Below are 16,109 nucleotides of genomic sequence, written 5' to 3' on the forward strand. Positions count from 1 at the left end.
ATACTGTACAACAAGGAATATAGCCACTACTTTATGACTACACATGGAATATAACCTTTAAAACTGTGAATCACTATATTGTACATCTGTAACATATAATATTGTATATTACTGTACATCAACTTAAAAAAACCACCAAAAAAAAAAAGAAGAGTTAAATCCACCAACTCTTTCACTTGTTACATTTAATATTTTTAATCTCCGTCTTTTGGAAATATATCCAAATACTGGAAAAAAAAAAAAAAAAGCTACTAAACTAGAGATGTAACTTATTTTAAAGCTAATTTTACTTACATAGTAACTCTGAAAATTTGGTTAGCAGAGCAGTCACTATGCATTTATTGACATAAGGTGTTTTGAATGAAGATGCATTCTTGAGAGTAGTCTATTGAAAGCAAGTGTGCTTGATTTACATGCTGCTGTAATGAGGAACAGAACAGTAAGTCTTAACCAATTATTAGCGTGGATAAGAACTGATCTTACCAGGACAACTTACACAAGTTATACAAATACAGTCCCCACAGCAAGGGTTTGTTTATTGATGTTCTTTTCTAGAGGTGCTTGAATAAAAATGAAATTTTCCAATATATTAACTGACCATATAACTTAGGTAAAATTATTACGTAGTATTCAGTGACATAAACTTTTAAACTACACAATTGAAGACATTCATGTTAGATGGTCAAATGGAAAATTAAAATTATAAGAGATTAAACACCCCCTTGCCCCACACATTCTCTGACTAAACAATTTTTGATGGTGATAACTGTCACAATCAAAGTAATGTCATTTACCCATGTATTTATTTCTATAATGTGTACATGTGACACTTAAAATTCCCTACCACAATAAAGTATCAATTTGAGATTTCAAATAACATCCTAATCCGTTTTCAGTTTTCCAGTGTCCATAGTAGCCAAAATTTATTTACTCTTTAAAACATGGTCTCTTCATGATATACAGGTTGTACACGATCATACTTCAATCATCTAAGAAATGAGAAACCAAAACCAAAACCTAATCCTTCTGGGATAAAATAATTTCGTATTGAGCACAATTCTTTTGTCTAGAACCTTGGGTACATTTTTCAAAGAGAAGGCTCTCTTTTGGATTTGTACAGCGTATGTTTATGTAAGAACTTCTACTAAATTTGGAATCAATGGTTTAGAAGAGACACAGAATTGTCCCTCATCCAATTTCTAAGGCTAATTGACCATTACCATCCACATTATTTTTCAAAAGATAACTTTTGTTTCTCAAACTGTTGTACACAGAAAAATACAAACTGTTACATTAAAATCGAGAAATTTATTGATATTTCTTCATGAAATAGTAAGCAGAATTAAAGTAAAGAAGAAATGTACAGCCTAAAACAGTTGAAATGATCCTAAAATTTTTATGACAATTATACATTTATGGCCAAAATAAAAAATGAACAGTTTTTAATAATTCATCACTTCAAAAATTTTGCTCAGTAATTTACCTGAAATTAAACAGACAGGAGGATAACTGGGATAATGCCACTTTATCCTTCTCAAAAAAACTGAGATCTTAGTACAACAGTGGTTCGGCTCAGCTCTCCAATCACAGAAGCTATCTCACCATTCTGTCACTTACAAACGTGTCAACAATCAGCCTTTACTGATTGTAAGGATGCCAATTTTGGTTCCACTTAAAAAATGTTTTCAGCAGGCAGTCGGAGATACATGACTTAGTTGGCCTTACTCAGAAAAGTCGACCATCAGTATCTCAGAATATCGGTCATGGCTTTCTTCTAAGTGCTAACTGAGGTCAAATGTCCTCATATAATTACGAATGTTAAAAGGTAAAATTACATCTTAACAGCAGCCAAAAATTTATATATTTTTATGTATTTACAATATTATACATATTTACATGACCACATCAAATAGTGAAATATAGAAACAAGAGACCACCTATACAGGCATTCATTTAATGCCTCGACATTATTTTCTTGTGCAAACTGAAACTTGCCTCGAACTTCTTATAAAGCTAAAGACAGTCGACATTGCGAAGGCCACCATCCATGGTTAATGAGCCAAACCTAAAACACAAAAGAAGAAAAGGCAATCTCACAAGATTCATTTATTTGACCTCTAACATTTTAAAGAATATAAAATACTTCTTAGATGAACAAACTATTCTTTTTAAAGAGTTAACCAACTATAATTTGCTCTATTTTGAAAATAGAGCAAAATACACTTGCTCTAATTTGAAACACAGTGGTATTATTATAAATATTGGAAAAAATACAACTCAATGGCTTGGGAAGACTTCTTAAGAGAAAACGAGGAGTGATATAATCTAGAAAGCATTAGAAAGAGTTGGGTAATTTCTTTGGGATGGGATTTATAAACAAAGATGTGGAGCTGGGAGTCAGGGACAGTGTGGAATGGAATCCTGCTAGAACAGAATGTTATTTGGAGGAATAAAATTGGGTGATTAGGCTGGCATCAGACTATTATATTCTCTGAATTCAGTACAAATTTATATTTGACTTTTTAGGTAGCAGGAATTTATGTGGTATGATTAGATCAGCATTTGGGAAGATTAGTTTGCAGAGGAGAAGGGCTGGTCAGGCATACAGGTAGGAGATGATGGCCATGGCTCACGAGGGAGGGAAGGAGATCTAAACGAGGCCGATGAGGGCAACAGGGGACAGTTTGAAGGAAGACTACCAAACATGATGAAAGGAAGCAAAAAAAAGAGCTAGTGTCTAGAACAATTTATGTTCATGGAAGGAGAAGAAAGGGGAAGAGGAGGAGGAAATTACAGGGGAAACTGAGTTGGGAAGGATGACAAGTGATTTTAGATACAAAAAAATCTGAAGTGACAGATATCTATGTGGAGACAGTGCACAAGACTTGGTTTCTATTACTTGTTCTGGCACAAATCCTTAAGTGGTCACTCAAATATTTAAGTTATGATTCTGCCAGGTCTGGTTACCCATGAATTGTCAAGCCAGCACATAAAACATGACTTATTGGACATGCTTTGGGAAGTGGGGATTTTCTTTCACAAAACAGAAGTGATTCAATATATCAATAAAATTTTGTTAAAAAATTTTAATAATCTTTTCTACTTGCTAATCTTCAGCCTTTCTGGATAAATTTAGAATTTAGCTAAAGTTGTGAAGAAACTAGTTTGAATAAATTTATGAAGTTATAAAGAGATAATTTCTATGTAGATGCTATAAACCAATAGGAAAAGACTTTAAAACCTAACAGGCAATTCACAGAAAAAAAAAAGAAGAAACATATAAAAAGATGTTTGATATCACTATTAACTGAAGAAATGCAAACTAAAATAAGATACCAACATCTACTAAACAAATTGGCACTTGAAAAAGTGGTAACATTCAATGGGATAATAAGCAAGTCTTTCAGAGAACAAACTAACAAAGCTTATCAAAATTTAAATGTGCATAACCTTAGACCCAACAATTCCATATCTAGAAACCTCAAGAAATCAACCCTTCAAAAATTCTTACACAAGCACATGAAGAGATATATGAACATTTATGTTCACTGAAACATGGTTTGTAACTGTGAAAAATTAGAAACAATTTAAATGCCCAATAAATAGGGATGCACTAAATAGATATGGTAGATGAATACGCTAGAATACCAGGCAGCCGCTGAAAATGAGAAAACTAAAGCTATAGGTATGGATATGAAAAAGTGCTCTTGATATATAGCCTTAAGTGAAAAAAGACTAAACCAGTGTGAACAGAATGATTCCATTCTTATAAAATACACATGCACAACAAACTATTGTTAACTTCTATGGGGGTGGAGAAGTATGAGACAGTAGATGAAGACTTTTATTTCAATTTTTACAATCACATACGGCTAAAAGTTGATTTACCGATTCATTAAATTCATTAAGAAGGCCGATGATACCACAGAAGTGTCTGATAACTTTCTGCATGTAGCTCAAATATCATGTGATTTCCTGACATTTAATCTTTTCAAGCCTTAGGAAGCTGTGTGGTCTTTTATTTGAGAGAACAGGGTTAGTGGGGGGAAGATGATGTGAGGAGATAGGAGGCTGGGTTCCAGCTCCAGTTCATCTTCTCAGGTATGAACGTCAGCATCTGTGGAACACTGACAAATCTGCTAGACTCTGGAATGCAAGGCTGGAATGCATGCTTAGTGAGGTCATACAGCATGAAAGTGCTCTTCAAGTATGCAAAACACCACATAAACATGATGTCCTTGCATTAACATCTTGGTGGTGAGACGACTCTGGAGAAACACCTAAGGGCTGGAAAAAGAAGGCTTTTCCTTCATGAGCCAAATATGACTTCACTTCTCTGAGAAACACAGACAAGGAATCTGAGAAAAATAGCCAACAAAGTGGCTTTATTGGCTCTATATGTTTTCCAACTTTTTCTCCTTGATCTATTAGGATTCTGCAGATAAGCAGACACTCAGCTCCTCCAATAACTCAATGAACAGATGATGCTCACGTGCAAGGAGGTGTGCAGAGGGTTCTGTGAGTTACACTATCAGAGTGCTGCCATCTCCTAAGCAAATCTGATTTCAGAACTGAAAATGATGATTCCAATGAGAAAATGTTTGGAAAAATAATATGCAAAAGATTTTTGTTTTCACTGACTGATTCAAAGAATTCTATTAGGTTGCTGCAAAATTGCGGTTTTACACTTGAAATTTGCCATTTGATACTGGAATACATTCTTAAATAAATGTGGTTACGTTGTCAGACATCATATTAATGTGCATGTCTCACCTTACATGTTTTTGCTAATGACTTATTACTTGCTGTTTATTTTATATTTATTTTAGACTATGGAAATGATGTTAGACAAAAAGCAAATTTGAGTGATTTTCTTATTTGAGTTCAAAATGGGTCATAAAGCAGAGCAGACAACTTGCAACATAAGTTGCACATTTGGCCCAGGAACTGCTAGTGAACCTACAGTGCAGTGGTGGTTCAACAAGTTTTGAAAGGAGATGAGAACCTTGAAAATGAGAAGCGTGGTGGTCGGCCATTGGAAGTTGACAATGACCAACTGAGAGGATCATCAAAGCTGATCCTCTTACAAATACACAAGAAGCTGCCAAAGAACTCAACCTCAACCATTCTATGGTCATTCGGCATCTGAAGCAAACTGGAAAGGTGAAAAACCTCGAGAAGTCGGTACCTCATGTGCATGCGTACTCAGTCACTTCAGTTGTGTCTGACTCTTTGAGACTCCATGGACTGGAGCCCACCAGGTTCCTCTGTCCATGGGATTTTCCAATCAAGAATACTAGAGTGGGTTGCCATGCCCTCTTCTAGGTGATCTTCCTAACCCAGGGGGTTCTAAAACATCTCTTAAGTCTCCTGCATTGGCAGGCAGGTGACTAATGAGCTGACCACAAATCAAAAAAAATTGTCGTTTTGAAGTGTCATCTTCTCTTAATCTATGCAACAACAAACCATTTCTCAATTGGTTGTGATGTGGGATGAAAAATGGATTTTATATAAACAACCAGCGATGACCAGGTCTGTGTTTGGACCAAGAAGAAGCTCCAAAGCACTTCCCAAAGCCAAACTTACACCCAAAAAAAGTCATGGTCACTGTCTCGTGGTCTGCTGCCCAACTGATCATTACAGCTTTCTGAATCCTGGCGAAGCCATTACATCTGAGAGAAGTGTGTTCAGCAAATCAATGAGATGCACAGAAAACTGCAACACCTGCAGCCAGCACTGGTTAAAAGAAAGGGCCCAATTCTTCTCCACGACAATGCCCAACAGCATGTCACACAATCAACATTTAAAAGCTGAACAAATTGGGCTATGAAGTTTTGCCTCATCCGCCATATTCACCTGACCTCTTGCCAACCGACTACCACTTCTTCAAGCATCTAGACAACTTTTTGCAGGGAAAATGCTACCAGTAGGAAGCAGAAAATTCTTTCCAAGGGTTCGTCAAATCCCGAAGCATGGATTTGTATGCTATAGGAATAAACACACTTATCTCTCATTGGTAAATATTTGTTGATTTTAATGGTGCCTATCTTGCCTGGAAAATCCCATGGACAGAGGAGCCTGGAAGGCTGCAGTCCATGAGGTCGCTGAGGGTCAGACACGACTAAGCGACTTCACTTTCACTTTTCATTTTCATGCATTGGAGAAGGAAATGGCAACCCACTCCAGTGTTCTTGCCTGGAGAATCCCAGGGACAAGGGATGGGCTACCATCTATGGGGTCACACAGAGTCGAACACGACTGAAGTGACTTCGCAGTAGCAGCAGCATTTTGACTAACATGGAGAAGGCAATGGCAACCCACTCCAGGACTCTTGCCTGGAAAATCCCATGGACAGAGGAGCCTGGTAGGCTGCAGTCCATGGGGTCGCTAAGAGTCGGACATGACTGAGCGACTTCACTTTCACTTTTCACTTTCATGCATTAGAGAAGGAAATGGCACCACTCCAGTACTCTTGCCTGGAGAATCCCAGGGACAGGGTAGCCTGGTGGGCTGCCATCTATGGGGTCACACAGACTTGGACACGACTGAAGCGACTTAGCAGCAGCAGCATTTTGACTAATAAAGATGTGTTTGAGCCTAGTTATGATTTAACATTCATGACCCAAAACTGCAATTACATTTGCACCAAATCTAGTATTAACCAGCACTTCTATAAAATGAAATCAATCATAATTATTTCTTTATCCAAAAAATCCCAAACATTAAAAGGTATCATGAAATTCACAAAACCTAAGGGTTCTAACTTAATACTCCTTTCTCACTGCTTAACCTATTGATATAGGAAGACAGATACAAGTATAGATATGTACGTATGCACTCAATTGCATAATCACCAGGCAGAATGATTTTTTAATTACTCACCTTTCTAAAATATGATTATTTTCAGCAAGTTCTTTAACTACCCCTTCCATTTCTTCCTTTAATTTCTTCATACTATATTCAAAATAAAAATGAAAGTATCTCTGCTTAAAAAAAGTAAGCAAATGTTCTACGATTATATTTACAGTATGTTTAGTTCTCTAGATTGATCTAAGCCATTAAATAACATTAGCAAATGTATTCCTAACAAATATAAAACATTTCAAAATAAAAGAGCAAGTAAAACAAAATAAAAACAAATAGAAACATTACAGTTACCAAATAATAAATTTCTTACCCAAGAGTCATTTCTACTAATGTGTTAGAACATGGATAAATTGGGGTCATGGTATGTTTGATTCCACTGGAGGCTGCGAACATTTTCTGTGGCAAAGTTTCTTGTAACTAAAACATCAAAAACAAAAAAACCACATCAATCACAGAACAGAATACTTACTACAGATCTTGGAACAAATATTACAGGTTTTAATAAGCCTATTATAACTTTATGCTGTAATTTCAAAACTATCAATAATACTTAAACTAAAACTCTTTTTAAAAAAATTTTAGATGATAAAAAATGATTAGATGTTTTATAATTAAAAACATCTAAGTTCTTGAAACTTGGCTCCAAATATGTATCACATGGACTCCCCTGGTGGTCCACTGGTTAACAATCCATTGTGCAGTGCAGGGGACATGGGTTTGATTTCTGGTTGGGGAACTAATAATCCCACCTGCTGTGGAGCAACCATAGCTACTGAGCCCACTCACTCTAGAGTCTGCACCGCAACTGGAGAGCCCGAGTGCCAGAACTAGAGAGTGTGTTCACCACAACGGAAAAGCCCCTGCGACAACTGAGACGAGACACAGGCACACAAACAGGCGCGCCAGCTGCTCAGTCGTGTCCAACTCTCTGCCACCCCATGGACTGTACTGCCGGGCTCCTCTGTCCATGGGAGTCTCCAGGCAAGAATACTGGAGCGGGCTGCCCATGCCCTTCTCCAGGGGACCTCCTGACTGAGGGACAGAACCTGGGTCTCCTGCATTGCAAGCAGATTCTTTCCTGTCTGAGCCACCAGGGAAGACTAAATAAATAAATAAATATCTTTAAAAATGATTTAAATGGTAAATGTTATACTATGTACATTAAAAAAATACATATCACAAATGAGCAAGTGGAGCTGAATACAGGCATATTATATCCTATTTCTCTCTTTTTAATCATTATCAGATTTAAACTGAGAAGAATTTTAATTTTCCCTAATAGGAAAAAGGCTTTTTTTCTAGATAATTTTGAAGCTATACCTCATTAGTATATTCTTGATACTTTGATACTTCTTCTTCAATATCAAAACACTGATTAGTTAGGGATAATAACTGTTTCCTAAGGTGAAGCATCTTTCTGAAAACCAAAAAGAATCGATTAATAAGCAGTCTAAGGAAATATTACCCTTACTTAAAATGTGTAATATAGATTAGATTGTATATTGTGCAGCCAACCACTAATCGCCCCCCAAAAAGTTTACTTACCTCATCCATTCTTCTGACTTATCCAAGAAAGCCTCATACTTTTTAACACATTCATCCGTAAAGTGGGTCATAGCTTTTGTTGCATGATAATACAGTTTTTGCCTGTAATTTAGAAATGATTAGGGGCTTAAAGCAATGTCACTGTCTCTATTTCCAATATTAAAGAGTCTTAAAATATATGAAATTTATTTCCTGTAACGACTGTTGTGGGTTTAGGATATTTACAGTAGAAAGCGCCTAAGGTTTCTAAGACAGACATTTTAGCAGCAAAAGAAAAAGAAGGTTCATAGGGGAGAACAGTCAAAATCTATTTACTGAATGAGGTTAAGGTTAGAGGTGGTTAGGTGTGCCCTCACCTATGTTCTCTATTATCTGTCCTTCTGTAATCAGAGCACAGGAGGCGGAAGAAGACTGTCCCCCTTACTCTCCTATCTCTGTAACCTCTGAACCAGGGAGCCAGGTGAGTAGGCCTCAAATATGTGCACATTCAGTAACAGTTCTATATAAAGCCAATATCAAGATGTATTTTTTATTGTGATTAATCACAACTTTAAGAAGAATCTCATTAACAATATAACCAAAAATAATTATTAAACATAATCTGAGAGGAAGGAGAGGGTGAAATGAATGGAGAGAGTAGCATGGAAGCATATAAACTAACACATAAAACAGATAGCCAATGGAAATTTGCTATGATTCAGGGAACTCAAACTGAGGCTGTCACAACCTAGAGGGGTGGGAAAAGGTGGGAGACGGGAGGTGGGAGGGAGGTTTAAGAGGGAGGAGACATATGTACACCTATGGCTAATTCATGCTGATGTATGGCAGAAATCAAACCAATACTGTAAAGCAATCATCAATTAAAACAAATAAATATAATTAAAAAACCATAATCTGGACACTTACTTATCAAATTTGTGGATTTGTTCTTCATTATAAGCTAGTCCTAAAAATAAAAATATATATTACTTTTATAAATGTAGAATCATAAAATCACATGCAACTGTTTTCTGAGATTATTACTTCAAAAAGCCTACGAGTTTAAAGCAGATGTTACAAATTTGTGACCCATGGGTAGATATAACCCACAAATTTTTTTATTTGGTCTATATATTGCTAACATTAAAAAAAATTAATTGTCAACATTTAAAAATCAGGATATTTCTAGTAAAGTCTATTTCTAGCTTCTCTTGAGATCTAGGAAGACTGGAAAAACAATTAGGTGAATCTGAGTACTGGCTCTCCCCTTCTGATGGGGGCAGGGTTGGCGAGGGGCTCCTCTCTACTTCCCCTCAGTCTCTATTGGCAAATCTCATTCCTTTCTTTTACATGCATCGCCACTAGAGGTTTTAGAGACCATGATCCCTGACTTGAAATACTCAAAAGGTTGAATTTTTAATACATTCAACCTCTTGCCTTACAGAAATCAAGTCTCTGAAATAAATCACTTTATGTAGACATCTTTATTAAATATAGCAAATAATTCAACTGAATTACAACCAGTAGGACTGACTCATTAGATTAACAAATGGGAAATTTTACTTACTACGTTCTGCTTTGTCTTTTTTGAACTGATAGTAAATCTCTGTGATGCAATTTAACAGGACTTGTAGCTTTTCTACACTGTTTTAGGAAGAAAAATCCAAATAAATTAATTGAGTCTATGTGAAAAAGGACATTTAATAATAAGAGCAGAAACTACCAATGCACTTATAACCTACTGTCTATCTTTGGGATGAGTGCCTTCTTGATGGGTCCATGTATCGGCAAGCAATCCACCTGGAGACAATTTGCTTTCAATATCCTGGAGACTGGTTTCTATTGTTCCCTGAGAACTGGAAAGCTAAATAAAACCAAAGTGTTTAGATCCAGATTACCAAAAATCAGATACGAAAATCACAATGCCAATGAGCTGAATGTCTGAATAGTATTTCTTTTGTAGATTACTTCAAAGTCAGAATAATTATTTTTACCTTTAAATGCAAGGACAGTTTCTTAGGTTGTATTCAGTATGATAATGATAATTATCATATGACAATATGTAATTAAACATGAGTATGAATACATTTTATAAACACTGCTTACATCAAATATTCTTTTTTAAAAACACACACAAAATACTTGTAATCATTCAGTTAAGCTTCTGTTTCTTTAGTTACAAAGTATGGTTAGTACTCTATCTCATGAAAATCAAACAGGAGAACTATTAGCATAACCCCAGGTATAAATGTAGGTATGCAAAATTGTTTAGAGATTAAAAAAAGGAAGTCCTCATAAAAACAAAAAATGCAAAGAAACTTCATCTAAGACCCTGTTCATTTTAAGCTTAATAAATTTATCACTTATCTACCAAAGATCTGAGTATAACTTACAAAGAAAAGATGGTTAGACTTAAAGGATAAATATATTTGAATATTTTAAATGTCCTGATACATATTATTGTTTTTCGAAGTTTTAAGTGATGGTTTAGGCAGCTACTAGCAACAAACAAACGTGCCCTTTTCACCCTACTCTGTTAGCACTGGCATTATACAGTTTTACTTATTTGCCTGCTTGCTTACTGTGCTGCATGCTTTGTGGGATCTTAGTTACGGCACCAGGGATTGAACCCGTAACTCTCAGCAGTGAAAGCATGGAGTCCTAACCACTGAACTGCCAGAGAATTCCCGGTGTATCATTTTAGAGGGCACAAGCCAGCCCATAACATCACTCACAGCAAGGAAAAGGAGATAAAGCCTTAAGCCAGTTCAGGACAGGGAGTAAGAACTGAATATTTCACAAACACCCATAACTCGAGGAGTGCAGGGATTTTGGTCATCGTGGCTATTCTGCTGCCTGGAACAGGTCTGGCCCAGAGTTATGTGTGTGCTCATTTGTTTAAATGAGCAGAGAAATAAATGAACACAGAGTGAAAAGAGACAGGAAAAGACTGAGGTAAGGTTGGAGAGAAGGGATAATTTTTAAAGCCTTGTTAATTTGAAAGACAAAATGGTATCTTACTGTTATCCTAATAGGCAATTTTCTATTACTATCAGGGTTGAACTTTTTACCCCAAGAGTTTCACTTAGATCTACTCATTTTTAAATCATTTATAAATGTTCTATGTCTATTTACTGCAGATTTAATGTTTTCCTTATGCATTTGTTAGGGAAAAAATTCCCTGGTGGCTCAGTCGGTAAAGAGTCTGCCTGCAATGCGGGAGACCCAGGTTCAATCCCTGGGTTGGGAAGATCCCCTGGAGAAGGAAATGGCAACCTACTCCAGTATTCTTGCCTGGAAAATCCCATGGATGGAGGAACCTGCTAGGCTATAGTCCACAGGTTCACAAAGAGTCAGACATGACTAACTTCACTTTATGCATTTCTATGAGCTGTGTTTATTTAAAAAAAAAACAACAACAGAAAAAGCCTCTTTATCTCATTTTCTCAATCTATTTGTTTTTTAACATTTTTTTTTTCATTTAACATATAGGGATCTTGGGAATTCCATGGCAGTCCAGTAATTAGGACTCCATGCTTTCACTGCCAGTGGCCAGGGTTCAATCCCTGGTCAGGGAACTAAGAACCCACAAGCCAAGTGGAGCAGACCAAAGGAAAAAAAAAAGATTTTAAATTCTTATATAGCCAAACTCATATCTTGCTTTTCATGCTTTATATCTTTCTTAACACTAATGTTAAGAATGTGTTACCTTATAGTTCTAAAATATGGAAAATAGTTTATGGACAAAGTTTTTTTTTTACAGCACAAAAGTGTGTGAAATAGCAAGCAACCTGAAGGACCAACATTAGGGGGGTAATAAATAAAACTAATAATAAATCAATTGGCTGTAATGTTATTAAATGTCTATTTAAAAAGTAGTGGGACTTCCGGGCCGTCCAGCAGTTAAGACTCTGTGCTTCCAATGCAGTTTGTGTGGGTCTGATCCCTGGTTGGGGAACTAAGATCCCACAGGCTGAAGTATAGTCAAAAACAATAAAAAGTACTATTACCAGCAAAAAAAACCTGGAAAATGCCTTTACTATAATGTCATACAAAAAATAAAAAAAAACTGTATATACATAGGGAAAAAAATCATTTAATAATATATATAAAAAGACAACCAAACAGTGATTGACAAAATTTTAGCACCATCGGAATCATTTGGAGAGCTTGCAACACTGACTGCTGGGCCCTACCATCAGTTTCTGATTCAACAGGTGGGGCCCCAAAATGTGCATTTCTAACAAGTTCTCATGTGAGGTGAGGCTGCTATTTCAAGAATTACTCTGAGAATCAGAGTAACTGAATCAGAGTAACTGAACAGAACTTTTAATAATCATTTTTGATTGGTATGTATATACATAACCTTTTCTAACTTATATATCTTACTTTTATGGTGGGAAAAAATTTTGAGGTCTCCATTAGGGAAGGAGCCACAACAACTCAATATGTATGAGGAAAAACACTGAAATCTAGTGAAAAATAAATGGCCTGAAGTTAAAGCCCTGACTTTGTAAGACTCCATGAATATTTTAACCATCCATGCTTTGATTCTCCTACGAAATCTAAATCCTCACAAAAATGTCATAAAAATGAGAAACATTTTGGACTCCATGAAAGAAAACATGCAATTTCAATTCAAAGTGCTGAAATGACAGCAGCACTTGAAAGTGCCGTGAGGTCTATGAGCTGGTAAGTCAAGCTCCAAAACAAAGGCAGAAAAAATAATAGAAAACGTTTACAACAATATGACTGCCTATATTTTAATATGGACAGATACTGGGGAAAACTATTTCCCGTTTCTCTGACTTTTCATGTCTATTCTATAGAAACATTTTCCAAACGTTTTTGATCATGACCTATAGAAAGAAATTCACTTTGTTTTAACCCAGTATCATTAAAGCGTAAACAGTAAAACTGAACAGAAAGTTTCATGGACTAGTAATATCCTTATATGTGATGCATTCTGACATTTTCTACTCTATTTCATTTTTAAAACATTGCTGGTTGCAATGCCATTAAACTTTACAACTACTAATTGTTCATGGCTCATATTTTGAAAACCATTATTTCAGATCTAAAACTGAGGAAAAGAAATAACTAAAAATCAGCCTAAGCTTGGAAAGAGAAAAGGAGTATAACAGCAAGTTCTAAAATTTCTAACATCCATTTCATGACAGAATACTTAAAATACTAAAAGTATGCAGGAGTATATACAGCATTTTTATTTATCTCATTTAATTGGTACAATAACCTGTGAGGTAGGCAGAGTACGAAACTACCCATTTTAAAGAAGAAAAAAGCAAGAATGCACAGAATTGAAGGCCTTGCTTAATTACGTAGCCAGGCAGGAATCACTGGGTAAACAGGGACTATCTGGGATTAGGAGTCATTTCACAATACCTAATTTCATGCTCTTCCACCACACATTTTAGTAAGAGATCCAGAGATTACTTGAAATGCTACTGCATTTTTCAGCAGAGATTTTGTCCTAATTTCTTTTTCAGTTATAGAAACAAATTATTGCCTTGAGAAACTCAAATCTTTCTTTCCTTACTTTTTATTTTAGAAAAGATTGGGTATTTTCCTAACTTGCATCTATTTCTAAACAAGTTTATACATTCTGCATGTCAAATTACATTTATGAACTTGCTTTAACTTCCACAAAAGCAACGCAAGAGCACTGTGAATTCTAAAGACAGAAAGGGAGAGAAGAGAAGAGAAGAGAGAGACAGAAATGGGCTTAAAGCAAAGAAGGCATTTGGAAATGTCATGAAGAACTTCACGGCAGTAAAGGGTATTTAAATAATTATAAATAGTTTTTTACGGTAGGAAAAGGCTACTATTTCTCCTGAGATCTTTAGGTACATCATCTCTCTAGGAAAGTTCATTTTTAATATTGTCACCAAAGGAATAGACTATGAACCTACAATTGTCATAACTTTGTAAACACTTACTCTCAACAGCTTGGTGTGTATGTCTGAAATTTCACCTAACTCTGCTGCTTCTAGGTTGATCTTCATCAACTTTTCATATCTGTACAAAAACAAGTACAGAAAAATTAAATGGGCATAGATTTTAAAAGATGTTTCATAAATTATATTTGACCTATTATCATAACGATTTAAGAATAGAATATTGAATGCAAAGCCTACAATCAACAATTCCAAGAAAACGTGATGTCTCTATAAAAATGCAATTTTATATATTTGTATTTATAAATGTTCAGACTAAGAGATAAACTATAAAAGACAACTTTACTTCAGTCTTATGCCAGGATAGTCAAAATACTAGATTTCTGATTTAATGGAGGTCAGCAGTATATACAGGTTCAGTTATTATTTTTTCTACACAGTACAAGTAGTAGAGCCTAGGAACAGGGCAGTTTAAAATATCACTGTGTTTCAAAAGGCATTCTCAGGAATAAGTAAGAGTAAATTAAACAATAGTAAGTAAGAGTAAACTAAGTAACAGTAAGTAAGAGTAAACTAAAGAATAATAAGTAAGAGTCAATTAAATACTAATATAAGTAAGAATAAACTTATTAATATAGCGCTGAAGAATATGCTTTTGAACTGTGGTGTTGGAGAAGACTCTTGAGAGTCCCTTGGACTGCAAGGGGATCAAACCGATCAATTCTAAAGGAAATCAGTCCTGAATATTCATTGGAGGGACTGATGCTGAAGCTGAAGCTCCAATACTTTGGTCACCTGATGTAAAGAACTGACTCACTGGTAAAGACCCTGATAATGGGAAAAACTGAAGGCAGGAGAAGAAGGGGACAAGAGGATGAGATGGTTGGATGGCATCACCGCCTCGATGGACATGAGTCTGAGCAAGTTCTGGGAGTTGGTGATGGACAAGGAGGCCTGGCATGCTGCAGTCTATGGGGTTGCAAAGGGTTGACTGAGCGAGTGAAGTGAAGAATAAATTGAAGAATAATCCCCAAATTCTAAAACTACTTTCAAAATACAGTTTTAGAATAACTTCCTACTTTCTTTGATTACAGGTTTTATATTTCCTATGCAGAGTTGTATGTTTAGCAGGTAAAAAATTGAAATGTTTCTAATTCAGATTCCTTTTCCTTTTCAAAGGGAAGGAGAAAATGCTACCAAAGAGATGGTATTCATTTCTTACTGAGACAACTGGATATTTCTGCCCTTGTGAGGAAGTGACTTAATCTAAGGTTGTCCCTTAACAGAAAGACTTGCATGGCATGCTATATCATGTTAACAATAACTAAACAAATTAAACAGAAATGGAATAATAGTTAACATTTTAACTATTATCAGTAAGATGGCAATCTACTCACACTTTCACAGTTTTTTCAATGTTTCTGATGCAGAAATCCAATGTGATCACAACTTCTGTCTTTTTGTGAACAGTTTCATTATAGTCATCTTTAACTAACTCTCTAAAAAATAATAATATTCTTATTAGTTTATCTAAGGAATTATTTATTTGCTGTTGTCTTTCACTAATTACACTGATGTACTACCTTCTGTTCACACAAACTTCTTAATAGTCTTGATATATTATGAAAGCCAATTACCTTTTTATTACTGAAAGCATCTCTGTAACACTTATCCAGGGCACAAACCATTACCAGGTCAATAATTTGGAAATCTAAGGCATTCAAATTACATTAAGGAATAAAAATTAATCTTCAACCACACAAATAAGCTGAACAACATTATATTTTATACCACCAGAATTAA

At 35.5% G+C, this 16,109-nt stretch overlaps 1 protein-coding gene across 3 annotated transcripts in view; it reads right to left on the reverse strand.

Moving 5' to 3' along the window:
- Positions 1-1,288: 1,288 nt before the first annotated feature.
- TBK1 (TANK binding kinase 1) overlaps positions 1,289-16,109 on the reverse strand; it is a 43,266-nt gene continuing 28,445 nt past the window's right edge. For 2 of the 3 annotated variants that reach the window (XM_005206636.5, XM_010805192.4), the window contains exons 12-21: positions 15,704-15,805; positions 14,349-14,427; positions 10,134-10,255; positions 9,959-10,035; positions 9,319-9,358; positions 8,413-8,514; positions 8,188-8,284; positions 7,178-7,284; positions 6,883-6,954; positions 1,289-2,065 (exon numbers count right to left, since the gene is read on the reverse strand). In XM_005206636.5, the coding sequence (XP_005206693.1) occupies positions 2,014-2,065; positions 6,883-6,954; positions 7,178-7,284; positions 8,188-8,284; positions 8,413-8,514; positions 9,319-9,358; positions 9,959-10,035; positions 10,134-10,255; positions 14,349-14,427; positions 15,704-15,805 (850 nt within the window). In that variant the 3' untranslated portion in view covers positions 1,289-2,013. The remainder of the gene's footprint in view (positions 2,066-6,882; positions 6,955-7,177; positions 7,285-8,187; positions 8,285-8,412; positions 8,515-9,318; positions 9,359-9,958; positions 10,036-10,133; positions 10,256-14,348; positions 14,428-15,703; positions 15,806-16,109) is intronic. The other variant, NM_001192755.1, reaches the window with a different exon arrangement.

Source organism: Bos taurus, chromosome 5 (genome assembly GCF_002263795.3).
Source record: "Bos taurus isolate L1 Dominette 01449 registration number 42190680 breed Hereford chromosome 5, ARS-UCD2.0, whole genome shotgun sequence".
Classification (NCBI taxonomy): Eukaryota; Metazoa; Chordata; class Mammalia; order Artiodactyla; family Bovidae; genus Bos; species Bos taurus.